The 18,549-nt window shown below is 37.9% G+C and overlaps 1 protein-coding gene across 1 annotated transcript in view; it reads right to left on the bottom strand.

The window, feature by feature from the left end:
* The window catches only part of cubn (cubilin (intrinsic factor-cobalamin receptor)), a 109,531-nt gene that overhangs the window by 649 nt on the left and 90,333 nt on the right, over positions 1 to 18,549 (bottom strand). Inside the window, exons 58-66 of the mRNA XM_088001177.1 lie at positions 18,146 to 18,275; positions 17,784 to 18,001; positions 14,947 to 15,146; positions 12,196 to 12,358; positions 11,731 to 11,939; positions 5,339 to 5,483; positions 5,049 to 5,230; positions 1,064 to 1,229; positions 500 to 735 (exon numbers count right to left, since the gene is read on the bottom strand). Coding sequence (XP_087857303.1) covers positions 500 to 735; positions 1,064 to 1,229; positions 5,049 to 5,230; positions 5,339 to 5,483; positions 11,731 to 11,939; positions 12,196 to 12,358; positions 14,947 to 15,146; positions 17,784 to 18,001; positions 18,146 to 18,275 — 1,649 coding nt within the window. The remainder of the gene's footprint in view (positions 1 to 499; positions 736 to 1,063; positions 1,230 to 5,048; positions 5,231 to 5,338; positions 5,484 to 11,730; positions 11,940 to 12,195; positions 12,359 to 14,946; positions 15,147 to 17,783; positions 18,002 to 18,145; positions 18,276 to 18,549) is intronic.

Genomic DNA, 18,549 nt, shown 5'->3' with positions numbered 1-18,549 from the left:
ATATAATTACATTTATTTATTAATAAATTTATACCAGTTTAAATTTATAAAAGTTACATTTGATCTGAAGATCAAATTTAATCTTTTTAAACTTGTGACGTATGTTGCACAAGTTAGCACACAGAGTAATTACCACTGTCCTCTGGGGTGACTTTGACAAACAGGACTGCACATGTCAACACAGTGGCAGCAGCTCTGTGCTGCCTAAAGGTGCCTGTTTAAAAGTCAGCAAAGTGGACAGGTGGTGCCTATTTCCAGGGCAAGAGGTGGATACACAACGTCCTAAATCATAGGCCAATTTGTCCTTTAATTATTAGATGCTCACCTATCCTGTTTTAGTCATAATCACATGCATGTTTTATTTGGGTTAATAATGTGTGTATTTTCAAAAACTCTTGCTACTGAGGACTATTTGACCCAACGTAGGCTCATACCATATACCTTAGTTGTTTAAGAAATTTCTAATTACTTTATTTATATGGTCTCATGAGCAACATACCACTCCACAGTAGGGTCCAACAGGAGCCGAGGATGTATCTGGGCCATCATATAACTTCAAGAAGTTGTTTTGACAGTTTCCTGGGTCATCAATACTGAACTGGGCAAAGGTGATGGTCACCACATGACCTCTAGGTGCCTTGATGCTCCATTCACAATAAGTATTGTTTGGGTAACTTCCTGGGTAGTTGGGGCTTGAGAATGAGCCATGGTCTCCATAAAGGATGCCACCACACCCTACAAGAAATAAGAGAAAGCCACAATTTAATACTGCAGGGAACTGTTTGATCCCATGGTTTCCAATCTGTGTAATAAAGTGCAATTACAGCTAAAAATGAGAAACAAGAATTTATTTTATTGAAGAACAAAAATGCCAGCTAAAAATTAATCTATGATTGTATATTCAGTAAAGCCGCTATGTTCACCATCATTTATGAATAAAATATGGAAGCGACAAAGCCTCCATCGTACAATGATCAACACCAAGTATGACAAATTAAGAGAGTTGGGGGTTGAAATCTTTCACTGAACATAACAAATTAGTTTGTGGAAATTGAGTCCTGACCATGTGGAGAAGAGGTCCATGTGGCATCAAATCCATCTCGGGCAGTAGAGAAGTCACTCTTGAAGCGTAGGTACAGCTGGTTGGATTGTGGGAAGATGGGGTTGGGTAGCGTTTGACCACAGAACTTACCAATCAACTGTGAGTCTGCTGTACTTCCATTACGGATCTGAGTAACAACACAAAGTGTTGTCATTCAATGAAAAGGATCAGACAAAAACATACACAGATGAGGCGGTCAGAGATATTGCACATAAAAGGTCAAACTAAAGCCGAAACAGTTTTGAAGATATCTCCAGAAAATGAATTGCAGGTGGTATACAGCTCAATGTTACCAATCCAACTGGTACCGAGATGTACATAGTTTTCATTAGAAATTAAATGGAATTAAAATTTTACTTTATTTCAAATACCATTTACACTTTTTGAGATGCCAGTCAGCTATAATAAACACCTTGTGGCCATGGTTATGTGCACTGGTAAAATCTTTCCAACTGCAGTATCCAAAACCAGAGAGAGTATTTGTTAAAGGAACTTTCTGTACCACTCTAATATCAACTAATGTATACTGAAACTAGGGATTTATTAACTGGTAAATGGAGTATATTTGTATAGTCCATAGGATTCCAAAGCAATTCACACTACATTCAGTCATTCACCCATACATTCAAACAGTTGATAGTCTCAAGCTACTGGATAGTAGCTACAACTGACCTGGGGGACACTGATAGAAGTGAGGCTGCAAAGACCCGGCACCACCAGACCCTGTTCTGACCACCACCAGCAGGTGGGTGAAGTGTCTTGCCCAAGGACACAATGACAGAGGCAGACAGAGCAGGAATCAAACCAGCAACCCACCGACAAACTCCTACCACCGTCACAACAATCGTTGCTAATTAATATAGAGTATATTATGTTGATCGAATTAAAATATTAATAATAATAATTAAAGCTTCAAACAGCCTCAAACGGCCCTCACAGCCCAGTGCTGCTCCAGCCTCATGGCGACTGCGGGGTTAAAGCAAAGCCACTCGCTCACCACCATCAACGCTCTCGCTCAGCCCATCCTATAAGCGATACACACTGATGTGTTCAGCAGTGCTCCCTGATGATGTACCAAAAATCTGGTGCAGATCGGCTGATGTAGTGAGGACATATAGCTGATGGAATAGCCTTGGGGCGCAGTGGAGTCAAATTACAATTTAATGCTATTGGAGGTTCACAAAAGTTTGATGCAAATCGGATGATGCGTGTATGATTTAGAGATAACTATATGCATACGGCAAGGGATTGAAACTCGCCATTCAGCCACGCCCACATGGTTCAGCCAGCATTCAGCGTTGACAGACTTCATCATCATGTCATTTGTGTAACTTGGCCGATCTCATTGAGTTTAGTGTGGCTCGGGCCAACTCCCTGGAATTTAGACCCAAATGCATGGCAATGGCATCACAGGTCACTCCGCCACACCCACCTGCTCCACTGAAACCGGTCAGGGTTGGAAACCACATTACAACAACATGTCTTCTGTCTCTGTACACAATTTCATGTTGATTAGGTAAAAGGGGTCAGATAGAGATCACTCACAGTAAAACATGACACTTCCTGTTCTCAGGTGGAGTGGCTTAAGTGAAGTCATCATTTGAGCATTGAGTATTGTAGGGCACCTGAAGACGATCAATCACTGAAAGTTTGGTGCCTCTGTGAGTGTTAGAATTATTATGTTTATTATTCTTACATTTGTAATTTTATGTTACTAGTAGTTTTTTCTATTTAGAGGTTCAGTGTTCTAATTTGTTAAAACTGTGAAGACATAGTTAAACTTTCCTTAACCTCAAGCATGTTTTTACAGATGGTGACTTAGATCTTCCTGGGATACTCCTGAGCTGTAAACCTGTCTGTGTGTTAATTTAGTTTCTGTGTGACCCCCTTCCTTCTTTGTTTCCAATTTAGCACCCTGTTGTGAAGATAGGATGTTGTTTTCACCCCACCACATTCCTTTTTACCCCCTCTTCTTGCGAATAAAAGAGACAAACAAACTGAAGGTTTTCAGAACACATGGTGAGCAGCTTGGAGAAGCAGTTCACTGTGTTTTCTCTTTCTGCAGAAGTTTGGTTGAAAATCATATACTTCATATGCTTCTCTCTCTTGCTCTCGATGAAGGCAGACGCTTTTTTCCTCTGCTCCCTCCCTGCCCTTGCCTGCCCTGCTTGCTGATTTTGTCTTTTTCCATATTTTTGGAGCCTTTCTTTGCACATCATCCAAATCTACAAATTATGGATCTGGTCAACCAATCTCTCAATGCAATTGATCAAATTTACGACAAGAAGTCTGGACACAGGAGTGCCCTCTTGTCCTGCAGGGACACACCCAGCATGGTTCACCCTGGATTTATTTATGATAACAGGATTTCTGCTGTGTGGAGCTTGTGGATTCCTGAACTAGCGAACACTCGGACTGTTGGCGTGGACAGAGACGAGGACTCTAAAACTCACTAAAAGGATGGAATCGATCTAGGAGAAGGTGCTAGATTCGACTCACTGGAACAACCAAACTAATTTGTATGATTGGGAACTGAGATGTATCAGAAAGACTTTAGGGAAGATTGAAATTTAGATTCTTCCTGACCTAAGACATTCTGTTTCCGAATTGGCTTTTCCCGTGTGGCCTTGGTAGGGCTGCATATTTCCAATCTCCTTGAAGATATGTAAACACAATGCTCTTCCCTCCTCACCTCCTCCTGTTTCCATGGAGCTGTGGAGCTGAGCGCTTCCAAGGACATTCCTCGATAATAAACACCTCTATCGAACTTTGCCAGGAGTGTGAGAGACATCGTTCCATGGCCCTTTGACATTACCGCCTTCACTCGTGTCTTTGTTTTGCCCATTGTTTTGTCTGAATGTTGCCATCTGGCCTAATGTGTCCTTTCCTCTTTGTCCTTTGGTTTGTTATTTTATTTGTATTTCCTTTTAACTCATGTAAAGCACTATGAATTGCCTTGTTGCTGAAAATGTGCTATATAAATAAAATTACCTTACCTTACCTTATATGTTGTCTGTGGTTCTTCTTTTATGTAGGTTTGAGAAAATACCTATCACTGAATGTATGTGTAGGAGATATAACAGTTTTGTGTTTCATTTCAGCATGCATGAAAAGTCAGTTTTTTTGATAACTTTTTTCGACCATGCCTTATGAACAAACTGACCAAGTTTGAACCTGATTGATCGAAATACCTAGGACGAGTTCAATCAAATGCGAAGGCTGTAAATGGCAAAAGTGACTTGAAAATCAGAACTTCAATCCAAAATGGCAGACTTCCTGTTTGATGTGCACTATGACATTAATAGAGTTTTCTGTGCATCTTGGGGAGTGCTACAAGGGTTCCAAGTTTCATGCCTCTACGATGAAGTAACGTCAATGCGGAGGGTCTTTTGAAAGTTGCCAGGTAGCGCTGTTGAGCCGTTTCTTGTGCCATTTTTGTGACAACCTTAAAATACCTAACTTTCACACATACTTGATGCGTCCGCCAAGTTTGGCAAGTTTTTGAATATGATAGGGCCCTCAAAAAGCTAATTTATTTGACGGAAGAATCGTAATAAAAAAAAGAAACAGAACAATTACAATAGGCCTTCACAGTGCTTTTGCTCTTGGGCCTAATAATTTATGAACCCCAAAGGGAAATGAAATAAAATCATTGGTTTCTGGTTGGTACAATATTTGTTTTCTAACAATTTTCCAGCATTCTCTAAGTGTGGCCAATAGGCAACTTTATGTACATAAATCCTTTGTAAGGCCAATCATCCTACAATTAAAAAAAATAATTGTGAACTGAAGTGATGGCACTGCTTAGCCTTCCTGGAAAAGTTTATTCTATATTGAACCAAAAGGAACAAGATGGAGTCTAACCACATCCATCTATACTTAAATACAATCACAAATGCAATTTGAAGAAGACCACAGGTGCAAACTAAGAATGGAAAATGTTTACCTCTAGGTAGTCAAAGTTACAGCTGCTTTGACTCTCCACATCAAAGTTGTTAAAGAAGAAAGAGATAGAGCTGTTTTGTGGTGCCTTCAGAATTATGACACAATCCATGTTGTGGGGGTAGATTTCAGGCCATCCTGGGCTCTTTAGGTAGCCATATTCCTGTTCATGTAGTCGACTACAGTCTGAAAATCAACACAAACATCTTAGAGCACAATTCAGAAACCAAGTTATATTAAAAAAAGTAACTGTTCAAGATAAACAGTTAAAGAACATTTTGTTCTGATACCCACTGGCAATTTCATAGCTGAAACTGAGGCCATTTCCTGCCAGGAAGGCATCAGATTTGAAGTACACAAGGACTGTCCTGCTGTTACTGTAAAAGTCTGGTGGATGGTCATCTGAAGCACAGAACTTATGTGACTGTCCATAGTCTCCCTGGAAACACAAAGAACTTGGTTCAGCTGGAAAGTGCAATAACTAACAAGTGCAGGTGTAGTTTAGGTTACTAGTGGAAAAACTGGTAGTACAATTCAAACAGCACAACTTTAACAGGAGCAGTCTAATAAATCTGAGAAATATGTGAATTTTGAGTTATTTACAGATCCTGAAAGAGTGAATTCTCAATTTTTCAATGATGTCAAGCAAACTGAAATAAGAAAAAAGGATATGCTCATTAGGCCTGTCACGATGACAAATTTTGCTGGATGATAAATTGTTCCAGAAGTTATTGTGATAAACAATAATATTGTTGTTTGGGACTATTTTTAAGTAACACAACAGTAATGGCACAAATAATAATGCAATAAAACCTTCTAAAATATCAATAAACTTTAAATTCTAATGAACATTTAACACTAGAAATGGAAGCCATTTTAAATATCCAAAATAATAAAACAACGAATAAAATGAATTTTGACGTCTTTGTAAACAAAATTGTCCTTCAAAAACTGGGCTAGTTGAGACCAAAGTGCCAAAATTAAGATATTTATTATCCAAAAAGAGATAAACGATAAATCATGCCAATTCAAATGACTGACTTTGTTTCAATTTATCATGTGATTAATTGATTTTTTTATTACTGTGACAGGCCTAATGGCCATTTGAATGCTGGCACTCAGAAAGTCATTTTCTGAGAAAACAGCTCTAAACGTTTCTCCCCAAACCTGCAGAGCATCTAGGAGGGCAGGGATTGTTTAACAAAGGCTTGTGAACCATCATAACAATCAGCAGGTGTGACTTGTCTTATCTAGTTAGAAATATCTATATTTTTTTCCATTCCATTTTCCAACAAATCTGTGAGCTTCTGTCTTGTTAGCCTTTGTCATGGAGTCATCTGTGAACACTGAGCTCTTGTGGAATGCTGTACTCAGAACACAGACATTTGATGATGGTTATGAGGTTTTACTAAAAAACGTTGTGTTATTTTGTGTGGTATTTGCAAGTCCTCCTCATAATTTTCTTGAGGTACTCCTGCTTCGTCCCACAGCCCCAAACAGCCATGCCACTTAAACTGGAGACTATATGTTATTTCTATTGAGCAGCAGTAAATTCAGTTACTCACTAATGTCTTTCAACACAGTTGTAAACATTATGTTTCAGTAACAAACCAAATTAAAGGCACTTTTTAGACATTGTCTAAAAATGTGCTGTATTTGTCTTGGATACCAGATACTCATGTCTGACATATAAATGTATCCCAATGATTTTTCTTCAACTGTCCAACAGTCAAGTGAATTATTTCAGGGCATTTGCAAAATAAGTAATTGCTACAGGTCCCGGGTGTCAGAACTGCTGTAACAGAGTTGACACAATCTGAGGAGAAAATAAACCAGGAGTCAGCAATGACGACCAGCTGTTGTTGACATCCAGATTGTTTTTTTTTTCCGTTGACTTGTATTAGTAAACAAGCTGAGCTCAAATACAAAGAAAGGACTAAACCTCTGATTGTAACTATGGTAACTCAACAATCAAACAATTAATATTATTCTTTGCACTTTTACAAAGTAAACTTGACAATCCCTTTGAAACCACTTTGAATCTCTTAATGTATCACCTGAAATTATTGAGACAGTTATAGTCGATAACCGATATGTACTGATATTGTATGTGATCTGTTACAATACCCGGGTGTCAGAACTGTTGTAACAGAGTTGACACACAATTTTAGCACTTGAAGCTTCGGAGCTCACTCCAAAGGTTCAACCTCAACATGCATGTAAAAGAGAACAAGTGTTTGTCCATAGACATGGACCATAAAAGTGTTGGAGTTATCCGACTAACAATTCAACCCCTATTTTGGGAAAAGGACACTCAACTTGTTTTAACTGTCAACACTAAAAAGAACAAAACAAAATAAAACTTGTCCAACATGGGGATGTTGGGACATAACGGCCCTCCATAGAGACGCTAAGATCCAACGGCTCTCAGAGCGAGCAAACGCCAACCTCACCCGAGAAAACCAGCCAAACGGTGCTCAAAACCTAACTACACGACATATTCTGGTTAATCGAGATGTTAAGTATCCCACACGGTAGCCTTGGTGCTTTTCCCCAACCGCATACTGACCTGAAGAGAAAATAAACCAGGAGTCAGCAATGACGACCAGCGCTGTTGTTAACTTCCAGATCATAGACATAATATAAGCATAGACGCCTCATGGACCGCTCCGGCGCAGGAAATACGGCGGCCATCTTGGAGCGGTCGTCCCTCCTACTTTGCTCAATCAAAACAGCAGAAGATGCCTCAGCATTGAGGGATATTGTTGTTCGGATCTATGGATTATTGATGTGAGGGCTCCACAGACAACATTTCACAAGTAAGATGGACATATTATTGTGTATATATTGTGATTAGAATATTACTTTACTGTACTTATGTCCACCGGCGAGATACCAGCTAACGTAAATCTAAAAAAATTAATTATTCTCTAACATTGACTTAGATTATCTGACACAAGGGCCTATATTAGAAATGAAACAATGTAACATATTATAAAACTTATATTATGTGTTATAACATTCACCAGCAAAGTTTACACAGGTGGTAAAGACTATTATTTATATTCTTTCACTCTGTCCAAAGTAAGATACATCCTAAATCTTCCCTTTTTGTTTTGAAGGTTTCCTAAAGACACGATGTGAGGAAGAAGAGGGAGAAATCTATAAAGAGAGACGGATTCACTGCAGCATGGATGAATCTCACATCGGATTTTGGACTCGTTGGCTGAAAAACATATTATATATATATATATATATATATATATATATATATATATATATATATATATATATATATATATATATATATATATATATATATATATATAATTCAGTATTAATCATTATTTATTTGTGCCATTATTAATCTTTATTAGTGTTTGTATAGTTATATAAATATATATTGATATTACTAAATAATTTATTAAATAAATTATGAACGGCTGTGTGCTTTGTAATATGCTCTTCATACATCGATATCAGAATATTCCATTCCTATTCTATTGTTATAGCCACTAAGCATATTTAAATATGATGAACTATGTATTAAAAACATACTTAAAAAATACAATTGTTCATAAATGTTGCTTTGATAGATGTTTGAATATGGTTTACAGTAACAAAAAAGTGTGTTATGATCGATTAAATCCGCTGATACGTCATTGTGCTGCTAAACACATAACGCTGAGTGGAGTGGTGGACCGCTCCAAGATGGCCGCCCTAAATCTCGTCAGCGACAATAGGCGAGAGCGGTCCATGAGGGTCTATCCTTATATTATGTATATGATCCAGATTGCGTTTGAGACAAACCGGAAGTCCATCCCAAAACCAACCTGAAAGCAACGCCCCCCAAACAAAGGTTCTGCTTCGCTACCGCTCCTGTCCCCACCTCAGGAAAGCACTAAAAATACAGATTAACATGCCGAACTGCAAATGATAAAAAAAAAAAAAAAAAAAAAATACTGTGGTGGCATTTTTAGGTGCACCACATAATGTTACATTGGATGGGAAGTAAGTACAACATACCTTCATGAGAAGGTGTGAGAGGAATAGCTTTTCTGTGGATAGCCCACCTTTATCTCACTTCAACCTTCAGATTGTCATTAAAACAAGGGATACTATTTAAGTTACTCTGTATCTGCTTGTTGTTATGGAAATATGGAGAAATAATTAATAATTAATTCATTGAATTCTTAAAAACACATCTAAATACAAATTCTTAGTTTCCTCTAACCATAAAAAGAAAGTTAATATAGACTCAGAGCAAGGGTGTAGGAACGAGTCTGTCATTGGGGGGGACGCATATCGGAAACCTGACAGATCAGTAAATAGCTTGAGCAGAAATGTCAAACAATTATGCCATCAACACATCAGTAACGCGTTACTCTAATCTGACCCTTGTTTCAGTAACAAGTATTCTAACACGTTGCTATTTACAATCCAATAATCAGATTAAAGTTATGCAGTATAATGACTGTCATTCCAGGATGAACACTCACTTTAGCATTTGCCTCACAACTAGCAAGCTAAATACTCTGGTAGCACAGAGCCGACCAGATTCTGATGTATCTTATTGGTCAAAATGCATTGATATAAATTGACTGGCAATTGAACAGGTTCTACTTATTTCTAAAACCAAAGTAGAAAACAGCTCATAAAATAAGACACAACAGTTTTAAACCCAATACAGCAGTTTGACCAACAAAAATAAAATCTAAAAAAACAAGTTTTGTTCTTCTTTAACATCTTTTAACAGATCAGTTTGATCTACAAAATAAACAAAACTTATACTTTTCACGTCTAACAGACACCTGAGCTCCTCACTGTTAACTCAGTCTCACTTTCCAGCCCTGCATTCAGTAACTTACCAAAGATCCATGAAAAACACTGAGGCAAAAAGACTAAATGTTTTTTTTTTCTCCTGTCATTTTCAGCCGCAAACATTTAACTAAAATATCTACGGATATGTGTTTCTGTCTCTGCCTCCCTCTGACTCTCTGCAGCCTGATGTTCCTGCATGGATTCATGGATTTACAACAGACACTACAGTGATGTACAGTGTCAGAATGTGAACTAAATATAAAAAGTATGTGTTTATCATACAGAATGAGAATTTAACTTAATTTTCAGATGTATACATTATTATACATCTCAACTCTATTAACTGTGTAGCAAAAATTTTCACTAATTTATTTTTAAACCTCTCCTCAAGCACTTTTCTTATTGTCTTCTAACCATTAACCTTATGGTGTGGAAATAATGAAAAAATATTGAAACGTTGAAAGAAATCAACCTGACATCAGTCTCCTCCTGTTCTCCTTTCTGGTTCTATTATAATTAATATAATTTTTATATCTTCACACCCTGAAACGCCAACTGGCTCTCTTATGTCTTCCCTGACCTGCTCCTCTCATAATAAAATAGTTTATTTAAAAATTAAAAACAGTTAATACATATTTCAATAAACTAAATGAAGACCTCACCAGAGCTTCTTCCCCTTTCTTCAACATTATTCTAGCACTGCTGTTCTCCTAAATATATAATATAATATAATATAATATATAAACACATGTTAAGTGGTCGAGTATGATCAGGTGTTGCTCAGTTTGCTGCTGTTTCAGTCTAAATCATTGTGACTAGACTAGCTAACTGTTAAAGTTAGTGGTAAAATTTTGGACATGTGACTATTCCAGAATTTAAACAGCTAAACCAAAAAGATTTAGTTCTATATATGAAAGTAAACTGACAATAAACGAGCGATATTCATGGCAACATTCCTGACAGATCGTTTACCTCCTTCAAATGGAGTTTCTGACTCCGTCTGCTGCTACCTTTACTCTGAGCCGTTCAGAGGGGGGAGGGGCAGGAAGCGCTCTGCTGAATGCGCTGTTATCCGCCTTCAAAATAAAAGCACGCGAGTGGAAGATTTTAAAATTCTTCGCAACTGCAGTGAAATTATTGGGGGGGACGAATGTGGCTCTCTCCAATATTGGGGGGGACATGTCCCCCGCGTCCCCCCCGCTTCCTACGCCCATGCTCAGAGTGACGAGAATCTGGAAGAAAATCTGTGGATGGACCTAAGATTAGGGTGATAGAAAGGAGGCCTTCTAACCTCAAAGACTCAGACTCAGAGCTCATCACAAAAATAAGTTGACAAACTAATATAGCATCAATAATCAGAAAAGTCTGATTACTATAATTGGCATTAAAGATTGGCTATGGATTATTGAGGGGATAAATAATTTTTAACATGCCACTTTTATTTATAAAATTTAAAGAGAAACTAATTCTGCTTTCATATTATTTTATTATCTTTTATTAGTTGAATTAAATAACTTCAAATCTAACTCTTCATGAGGTGTGAATAGTTTAGAGTTTAAAATGGTCACCAGCTGCATCCATCCCTGTTTGTGCCGTTTCAGAATCGGGGAACCATGTTTGTTGTCATTAACGTGGTGATTTAGGACAATGTCTCCACACAGACATTTCTGTGAGGCTCAAAGTTAAACTGAGAACTTTAAAAATAGTTTTTTTTTTATCAACTTGATAATTCAGCTTTGTAAACATTTGAAATTCTATCTGTAGTATGTCTGTATTTTTATATTTCTGTAAAGAAACCAATTTCCTTGGCTGTTTTTATTTTCTGTAGTCCAGCAAATTTTGATCTTGCTTTTGTTTTTACTAACCAAAGGCCAATCATTAATCTCCAGGTAATTGGTTGAGCAACTTTGACTTGGATCCAGGACAAATGTCTGGACTGACACTTTAATGGTTTCTAGTGGTGGAGAGTCAATGATCCACCGACAGTAGGTGTAAGGAGGATAAGCGTTGGGGAAGGATGGTGAAGTCAAAGTCTGCTTTGCAGTCGTAGCATTCAGAGTCCCGCCACACAGCACTGAAGAGAGACAGACACAGAGGGGAGTTGTAGAGTTGAACATCAACAGAATACAATGACAAGAAGAAAAAACGTCATTTTTATATTTTACTGGAATGATCATTAAATGGGTTTTCTTCTCCACCAAACCAAAGAACCCAAATTAAACACCAATGTTTTTTTTAATTTGAGATAATGCTGCTGGAAATAAAAAGGTGAATTTATTTTAAGAAGTCCCAGGTGTAACAGTGGAAGAAGAGACAAGAGATGTTCTTACATGGTACTGCTCTGTAGGTTGCATTGAATCCTTGCTTCTGGACAGAGCTGTCAGAGACAAAGTGAATCGTCAAGAAGTTTCCACTTGATAAGAAGTAGGCAGGAATGGAGCTTCCACAGTATGTCCCAACTAGAGGAAAGTTCATATTGTCTCCATCGTATATCTGGTGGAGATAAAGACACATTCAGAACATTATCAGAACACAAGTCCATATTGTAATACATCAAAATGAGATTTATTGGCATTCTGTTAGGTTGCGATAGATCCAAAACTAGGGGGTGGAATAAGTACCTCCTTCATACTCCCGACATATATGGACTTTCATGAAACTGATGGGTGTCTGAGATAAAACCCTAAGGCTATATTATCAATATGATGATGTTTTGTCATAGTGGGCTTGGTTTCTGCACAAAAATGTAGGCATTTGGAAACATTTGGAAAAGATTAGTAAAAACTCACTCATTGATTTGACAGAGCTAAGACTTTCAAGATATGTTCCTTGCATGAAGCCTAAAATGTTGACCCAAATTTACAGTTCTAGATGAAAGCATGTAGTTTGTAACTCATGGTAGTAGTAGCAGCTGACTCTGTCCAAACATCTTAAAAGTTGGCATACTGTTCAGACATAAAACACAATAAATATCATTCCAATTTGAGTTCTCTTTTAGGTTTAATAAAGTAATAATTAAATATGCTAAGCAAGATGGGCAGTTTTATTTTGAAAAAATCTCTGTGGCAGACAGACATTCAGGCAGTTTTTTGACATAATGGTTATTTGTGAATAAGGGCAGTTTTATGTAAAAAAAAAAAAAAAAAAAAAAAAAAAACTTTAGATTTTTTTTTAGCTTTATTTATAATGTTATCCCCTCACCCAAAACATACACAGACTGTTTCCATGATTATTTCATGCATGTTGGAGAAATCCTTTAATCTCCTGTGGCAACCATTTAGCTGTGCAAACGATTGGGGGAACCCGGCACTGCCTTCAAGGTTCAGCTTGTCCTCAGGGCTGCAGCTTCCAAGCTTCTGAGCTTCTGCATTACGGAGCAGCTCTTCCATGACTCCCACACTCAGCTCCTTTAGACCAGCCAGCAGCAATTAGCAAACACCTGCTGGAACCGCACATCTGCTGAGCTCATTATGTGAGCTACTTCTCAGTGCAACACTGATAAAAATGTTATTTATGAGGAGCCATGTTGTGATGACTTCCTGAAGGTGGAGAGTCAGAAAGAGTAGGAGTTTCTGAAAGAGGCAGAGGCCTAATTTTAAGGTGTTCAGCTACAAAGTCAAATTTCTTTTAAGTCATATTTGATATATACAGCATTTTTATAACTAAGGAAACACAGTTGCTTGATTGTGCTATAAAGTGTCACTAAGCTCCTGGAAAATACATTTTCCAGGATTGCTAAATATTCAGAAATTTAGCAAATTTCAGAATATATGTCACTATTACTAACATTGCAAAAGTTAAGGTTAATTTCTTATACACAAGCCACTGAGTGTAGAGATTTTACTGTGGACTTATATTATTCCACATATGGACATGGCAATGTGCGGATATTTTCAGAATTTTATGATAAAGTTTGAATTTTTTATGATTTTTGGGTTTTAGTTGGGTATCATCAGAGTGATGCTAACAATTTCATTGAAAAAGCATTTGATCCAGGGACGTGGACTCCTTAACCCAGTGATAACATCTCACATTCCTTCGTAGCAAATAAATGCAATGTTTATCTGTCATTTTTCCAAAACAGAATGAATGCAATTTACAGTTGTCTGACTACCATCACCATTGTTTCAACCTCCCCAGATCCACTCCCTTCCCCCTCTTCTGTCCCTCCTCTTCCCCGCAGCACTCAGTGCCTGTCTCAGTCATCTCCTGTTTCCCTAGAGGAGCTGTCCAAACTCAATGCAGACATACAATGCTCCACTTGTCCTGTGGACTCCATCCCATCCTTCTTTCCTCAGATTTCATCTCAGCATTCTCCTTCTCTTAGATTTCACCGCAGCCTTTGACACCATCAGACACATCATTCTCTCTTGCTTAGGATCCTCCCTCATCATCACCAGCACTGGCCTCTTCTGGTTTCCCGTTTGTTCACATCTCACAAATGGGGAACAATTAATCAGTATCAATAACCTCATCCACTGCTCTTGTATCACAGTTGTTCCACTACTCTTCTGTACATCCTGTACATGCTCCTCCACGTTTACATCTGCAGCCACAATCTCCAATTCCATCTTTATGCTGATGATGTCCAGCTCTCCTCAAACTCAACCGTGACAAATCAAACATCATCAGCCCAAAAGAATAATAAATTTATTTGTAAAGCCCTTTGTATGTTCAATTGAAATCTCAAAGGGCACATTCACACACTGATGATGGCAAGCTACTGGATTGTAGCTACAGCTGCCCAGGGGCAGGCTGCAAATTTTGCACCATCAGTCCTTCTGACCAACACCGGCAGGCAAGGTGGGTGAAGAGTCTTGCACATGGACACAAACAACAAAGGTGGGTGGACCAGGAATCGAACCGATGATCCACGGTGACTGTGAACTCGTCCACAGTCACCACTGCCACTCCTATGATGCCACTGCATGATGGCAAGTTTTGAATTTGGGTCTGCATTGGAAAAACTTTGAAATCAGGTTTTGTTTTTGTTTTCTCATGGAATAAGACTTGTATGGCACTCTATGCAGTACAGGCCATTTACCATGTTTAACATTGAAATAACAGGAATAACTCATTACCTTGACATAGTCATAGCGACAAGTAGAGGAGCTCTCAAGGTCAAAGGAGCCAAAGGTGAGATTGATGGCTTTGTTTACAGGCATCTCAATGGTCCAAACACAGTTCATCCTGGGCTCATAACGTCCATCCAGGTTTGGGTCTGGTGAGCCCAACATGCCCATCGGCATGGAGAGGTAACCCCCACATCCTTGTGCTGGACCTGCAGAAATTCACAACTAAACAAATGATATGGCACTGGCTCTCATTGGCAATGTCCAAAAACATTGTGCACTGATATAGAAAGACCCATCCATCCATCCATCCATCCATCCATCCATCCATCCATCCATCCATCCATCCATCCATCCATCCATCCATCCATCCATCCATCCATCCATCCATCCATCCATCCATCAAGTTTTGACCATTTGTACAACTGATTTCTGTGTTTAAAAATTAAATATGAACTAATAACACCATATTTATTAATGCATATTGTTGATGATGTAGGCAGAAAAAATACATTTGATGAGAATAAGCACTTCAGCTTAAAAATATTGTTCACCATGGAAAAAGCTAGGCCAAACACCTTATGTACATATAATTTATAATGTAAAAATGTCTTTACTATTTAATTTATGTACAGCTAAACAAAATGTATACAGCAAGGTATTCCATAATGCATTGTGCCACCAGCAGCAGTGACTAATTAAACCGCTTTTTTAATGGTCAGAAATTTTAGTTTTAAGATGTTTAAAGCAAAAATGTAGACTCCAAAGCTTGATCTATACAGTCAGTTAATCAAGAATGAAGAAACTTTCAGAGCAGCGCTTTTTGGCCAGTTTTTTTGCATTTATGTTTGAAATTGCACCATGAGTGAGATGTATGCTTTTTTCATGACCCCACTTTGCCTGATGATGTAACCTTGCAAATGGTTGTGTTTATTTAGTGAAAAAAGTGAACAGACCCTTACTGCTTTCCATATTTTCTATCAAAGTTTGAGTAGAGCAACAAGTAAAAAGCAGCATCAGAGCCAGGGACTTAAAAAGGCTCAACAGCCTGATACTAGTTTCATTCCGGGAACGACTGTGGAATCGCAGGAGATGATTATGCAAAGAAGGATTCTTCATAGGATCAAGAAAATCATGAACAACCCTGACCATCTTGTCACAAGACTGTCTTGGGAAGGCAGAGCATCTTCAGTCAGAGACGTCTTCAGATTGAGTGCAGGACAGACTGCTGCAGAAGATATTTCCTGCCACCAGCCGTCATGATCTTCAATAACTCTTTGAAGAATCTTAATTAATGAGTTACAACAATATTTAGTTTCCCTTTCGGATTAATAAAGTATTTTTGAATTTCAAAGAAGTATTAGGTTTTACAAACTTGATTTTTTTAGAGCCATTGAGTTTGCATAATTTCTTTTTAGTAAATTAAATTACTACATTATAAAAGTTTAGTAATTTATACAAAGTTTAATTTTACTTAATCTACTTGACAAAATCAAGTTCACTTTACTTGAATTTTATGGTTCATACAAAGAAATAAGTACTTTAAACAAATATCAGTCTCGCTTGATTAACATAAATTATGCAAATAGATGCCTTAATTCTTTAAAGTAGATAGAACAGATGTAAATATAGCCTAATAATGCGTTAAATGGTGTTTTCACACCTGATTGTCCGATTGGGAGTCAACATTGCAATGCTTGTTTGATTTTCAGCTGGTGCAGTTCACCTTCACACTGCATTGTGGCAAACGATCCAAACAAATGGAAAACCCCCCACACTCTTCTCCTGTGGTGGCGCTGCACCAAGAACTACTGAAGGAATCAACACAAAACCTCTGAAGAAGACCAGCACAACTTCCTTCTCCACAAAACATAAGCCATAATGGAGTTATCTCCCATCTTCACATACTGTTTTCTGCATCAGTTCAGATCTGCTCCCCGAATTCCATAACGTTCAAATTTTTTAATTAAGATATCATGATTTATTATATCAAAAACTTGCTTTAGATCTTTAGATCTTTACCCCTACAGCTAATGTCTTACTGTCTGTTGCACTGGTAATTTCTTCTACTAAGTCAGTTATGGCTAGCGATGTTGACCAATTGGCTCTGAATTCATATTGATCACTGCTAAGTAGTAAATGTTTGTCTATGAATTTCTCTAGTCTCTTCTTAAGAAGACTGCAGATTTACTGCAAGTTAGTGGTACCATCCCAACTGAATTGGGGTGTGAGTATCATGTTGCAAGGTTGTTTGGCTGTAAAAGCTACTGGTACATGTCATAAAATAGGTGACATCACAAGGAAGAAAACAATACGTAAAAATATTGAAGCAACATTTCAAGACATCAACCAGGAAGGAAAAGCTTGGGCACAGGTTGGTTTTCCAAATGGACAATGCAAAAAGCCAAAGTGGTTACAGAGTGGATTAAGGACAACAAAGTCAATGTTTTGCTGTGGCCATCACAAAGTTCTAATCTCAATCCGATTGAGAGTTTGTGGGTAGACCTGAAAAAGTGTATGAGTGAGTTGGGCTACAAACCAGATAGACTTCGACTAGTTCTATCAAGAGGAAAGAGACAGAACTCCAGCCGATTATTGAGAGAAACTTGTGGTAGGAAACTGAAAAGGTTTGATCCAAGTCATACTAAAAAACAATGTTACCAAATATCAAATGAAAAATTAGTTTATCTCTGTGATAATCCAACTACAACTTTGTTAGATTCCAGTGCACCATTGGCTACAATAATTGGTTGTTCTTGTCATTGTGCTTTTGATTTTGCGTGTTAACCCATTTATTTGACAGAAACACATCCACATCATCATAACTAATACTAAAGTTAACTTACCAAGTGTTTGACTGTAAGTGGCTCTCCAGCCAACACCACTAACCGTGGCATCTGTACTGAAGATGATGAACAAATTGTTTGTAGAGGAGCGTATGTCAGGTGGGAGCACTGTTCCACAGAACCTTCCCAGCAATGGTGCCAAGCTGTCAGGCCCGTCATACACGGCCACATAGTCATAGCGACATGAAGAAGAAGCTTCTAAGCTGAAAGTATTGAATCTACAAAGGGAGAAGACATGAAACATAACTAAATATGGTTTAAACTTACATTATACTGGCTTTAAACTGCCAGTGTAAGAAAACATTGTTTCATGTTTCAAGTAAATTATTATTTAACTTATATTTTATCACACGTAGTCTTACTTGAGATCCACAACTCTGTCTGCTTGGACGGTGATGTGGTAGGTACAGTTTATGTTGTGGTGGTAGTTGGTAATGGAGAGGGCCGGACTGCTCACTGTACCTGGGGTGCTATTGAAGAAACCGCCACATGCTGAACACACACACAAGCACACAAAGATTCAAACATCAAATGTCTAATATATTTTCTTTTACTTTCATGAATATCAAAAATAATCCCACATCATGTTTTTTCTTGCACATTCTGCTCTTTCTTCTCAAACCCCCAGTTTGTATTGAACCAGGTTCTGCTGGAGGTTTTTTCCTGTTAAAGGGTTTTTTCCTCTCCACTGTTTCTACATGCATGCTTGGTAAGGGATTGATGAAAAGTTAACAACACAACGCAAGCAATTGTCACTAAGTTCTCG

This window comes from Poecilia mexicana, unplaced genomic scaffold (assembly GCF_051168715.1).
Source record: "Poecilia mexicana isolate PSO_F unplaced genomic scaffold, ASM5116871v1 scaffold_20, whole genome shotgun sequence".
In the NCBI taxonomy this organism is placed as follows: domain Eukaryota; kingdom Metazoa; phylum Chordata; class Actinopteri; order Cyprinodontiformes; family Poeciliidae; genus Poecilia; species Poecilia mexicana.
The sequence above is the reverse complement of the archived record's forward strand: the minus strand, read 5'-3'. Positions and strand labels throughout refer to the sequence as shown.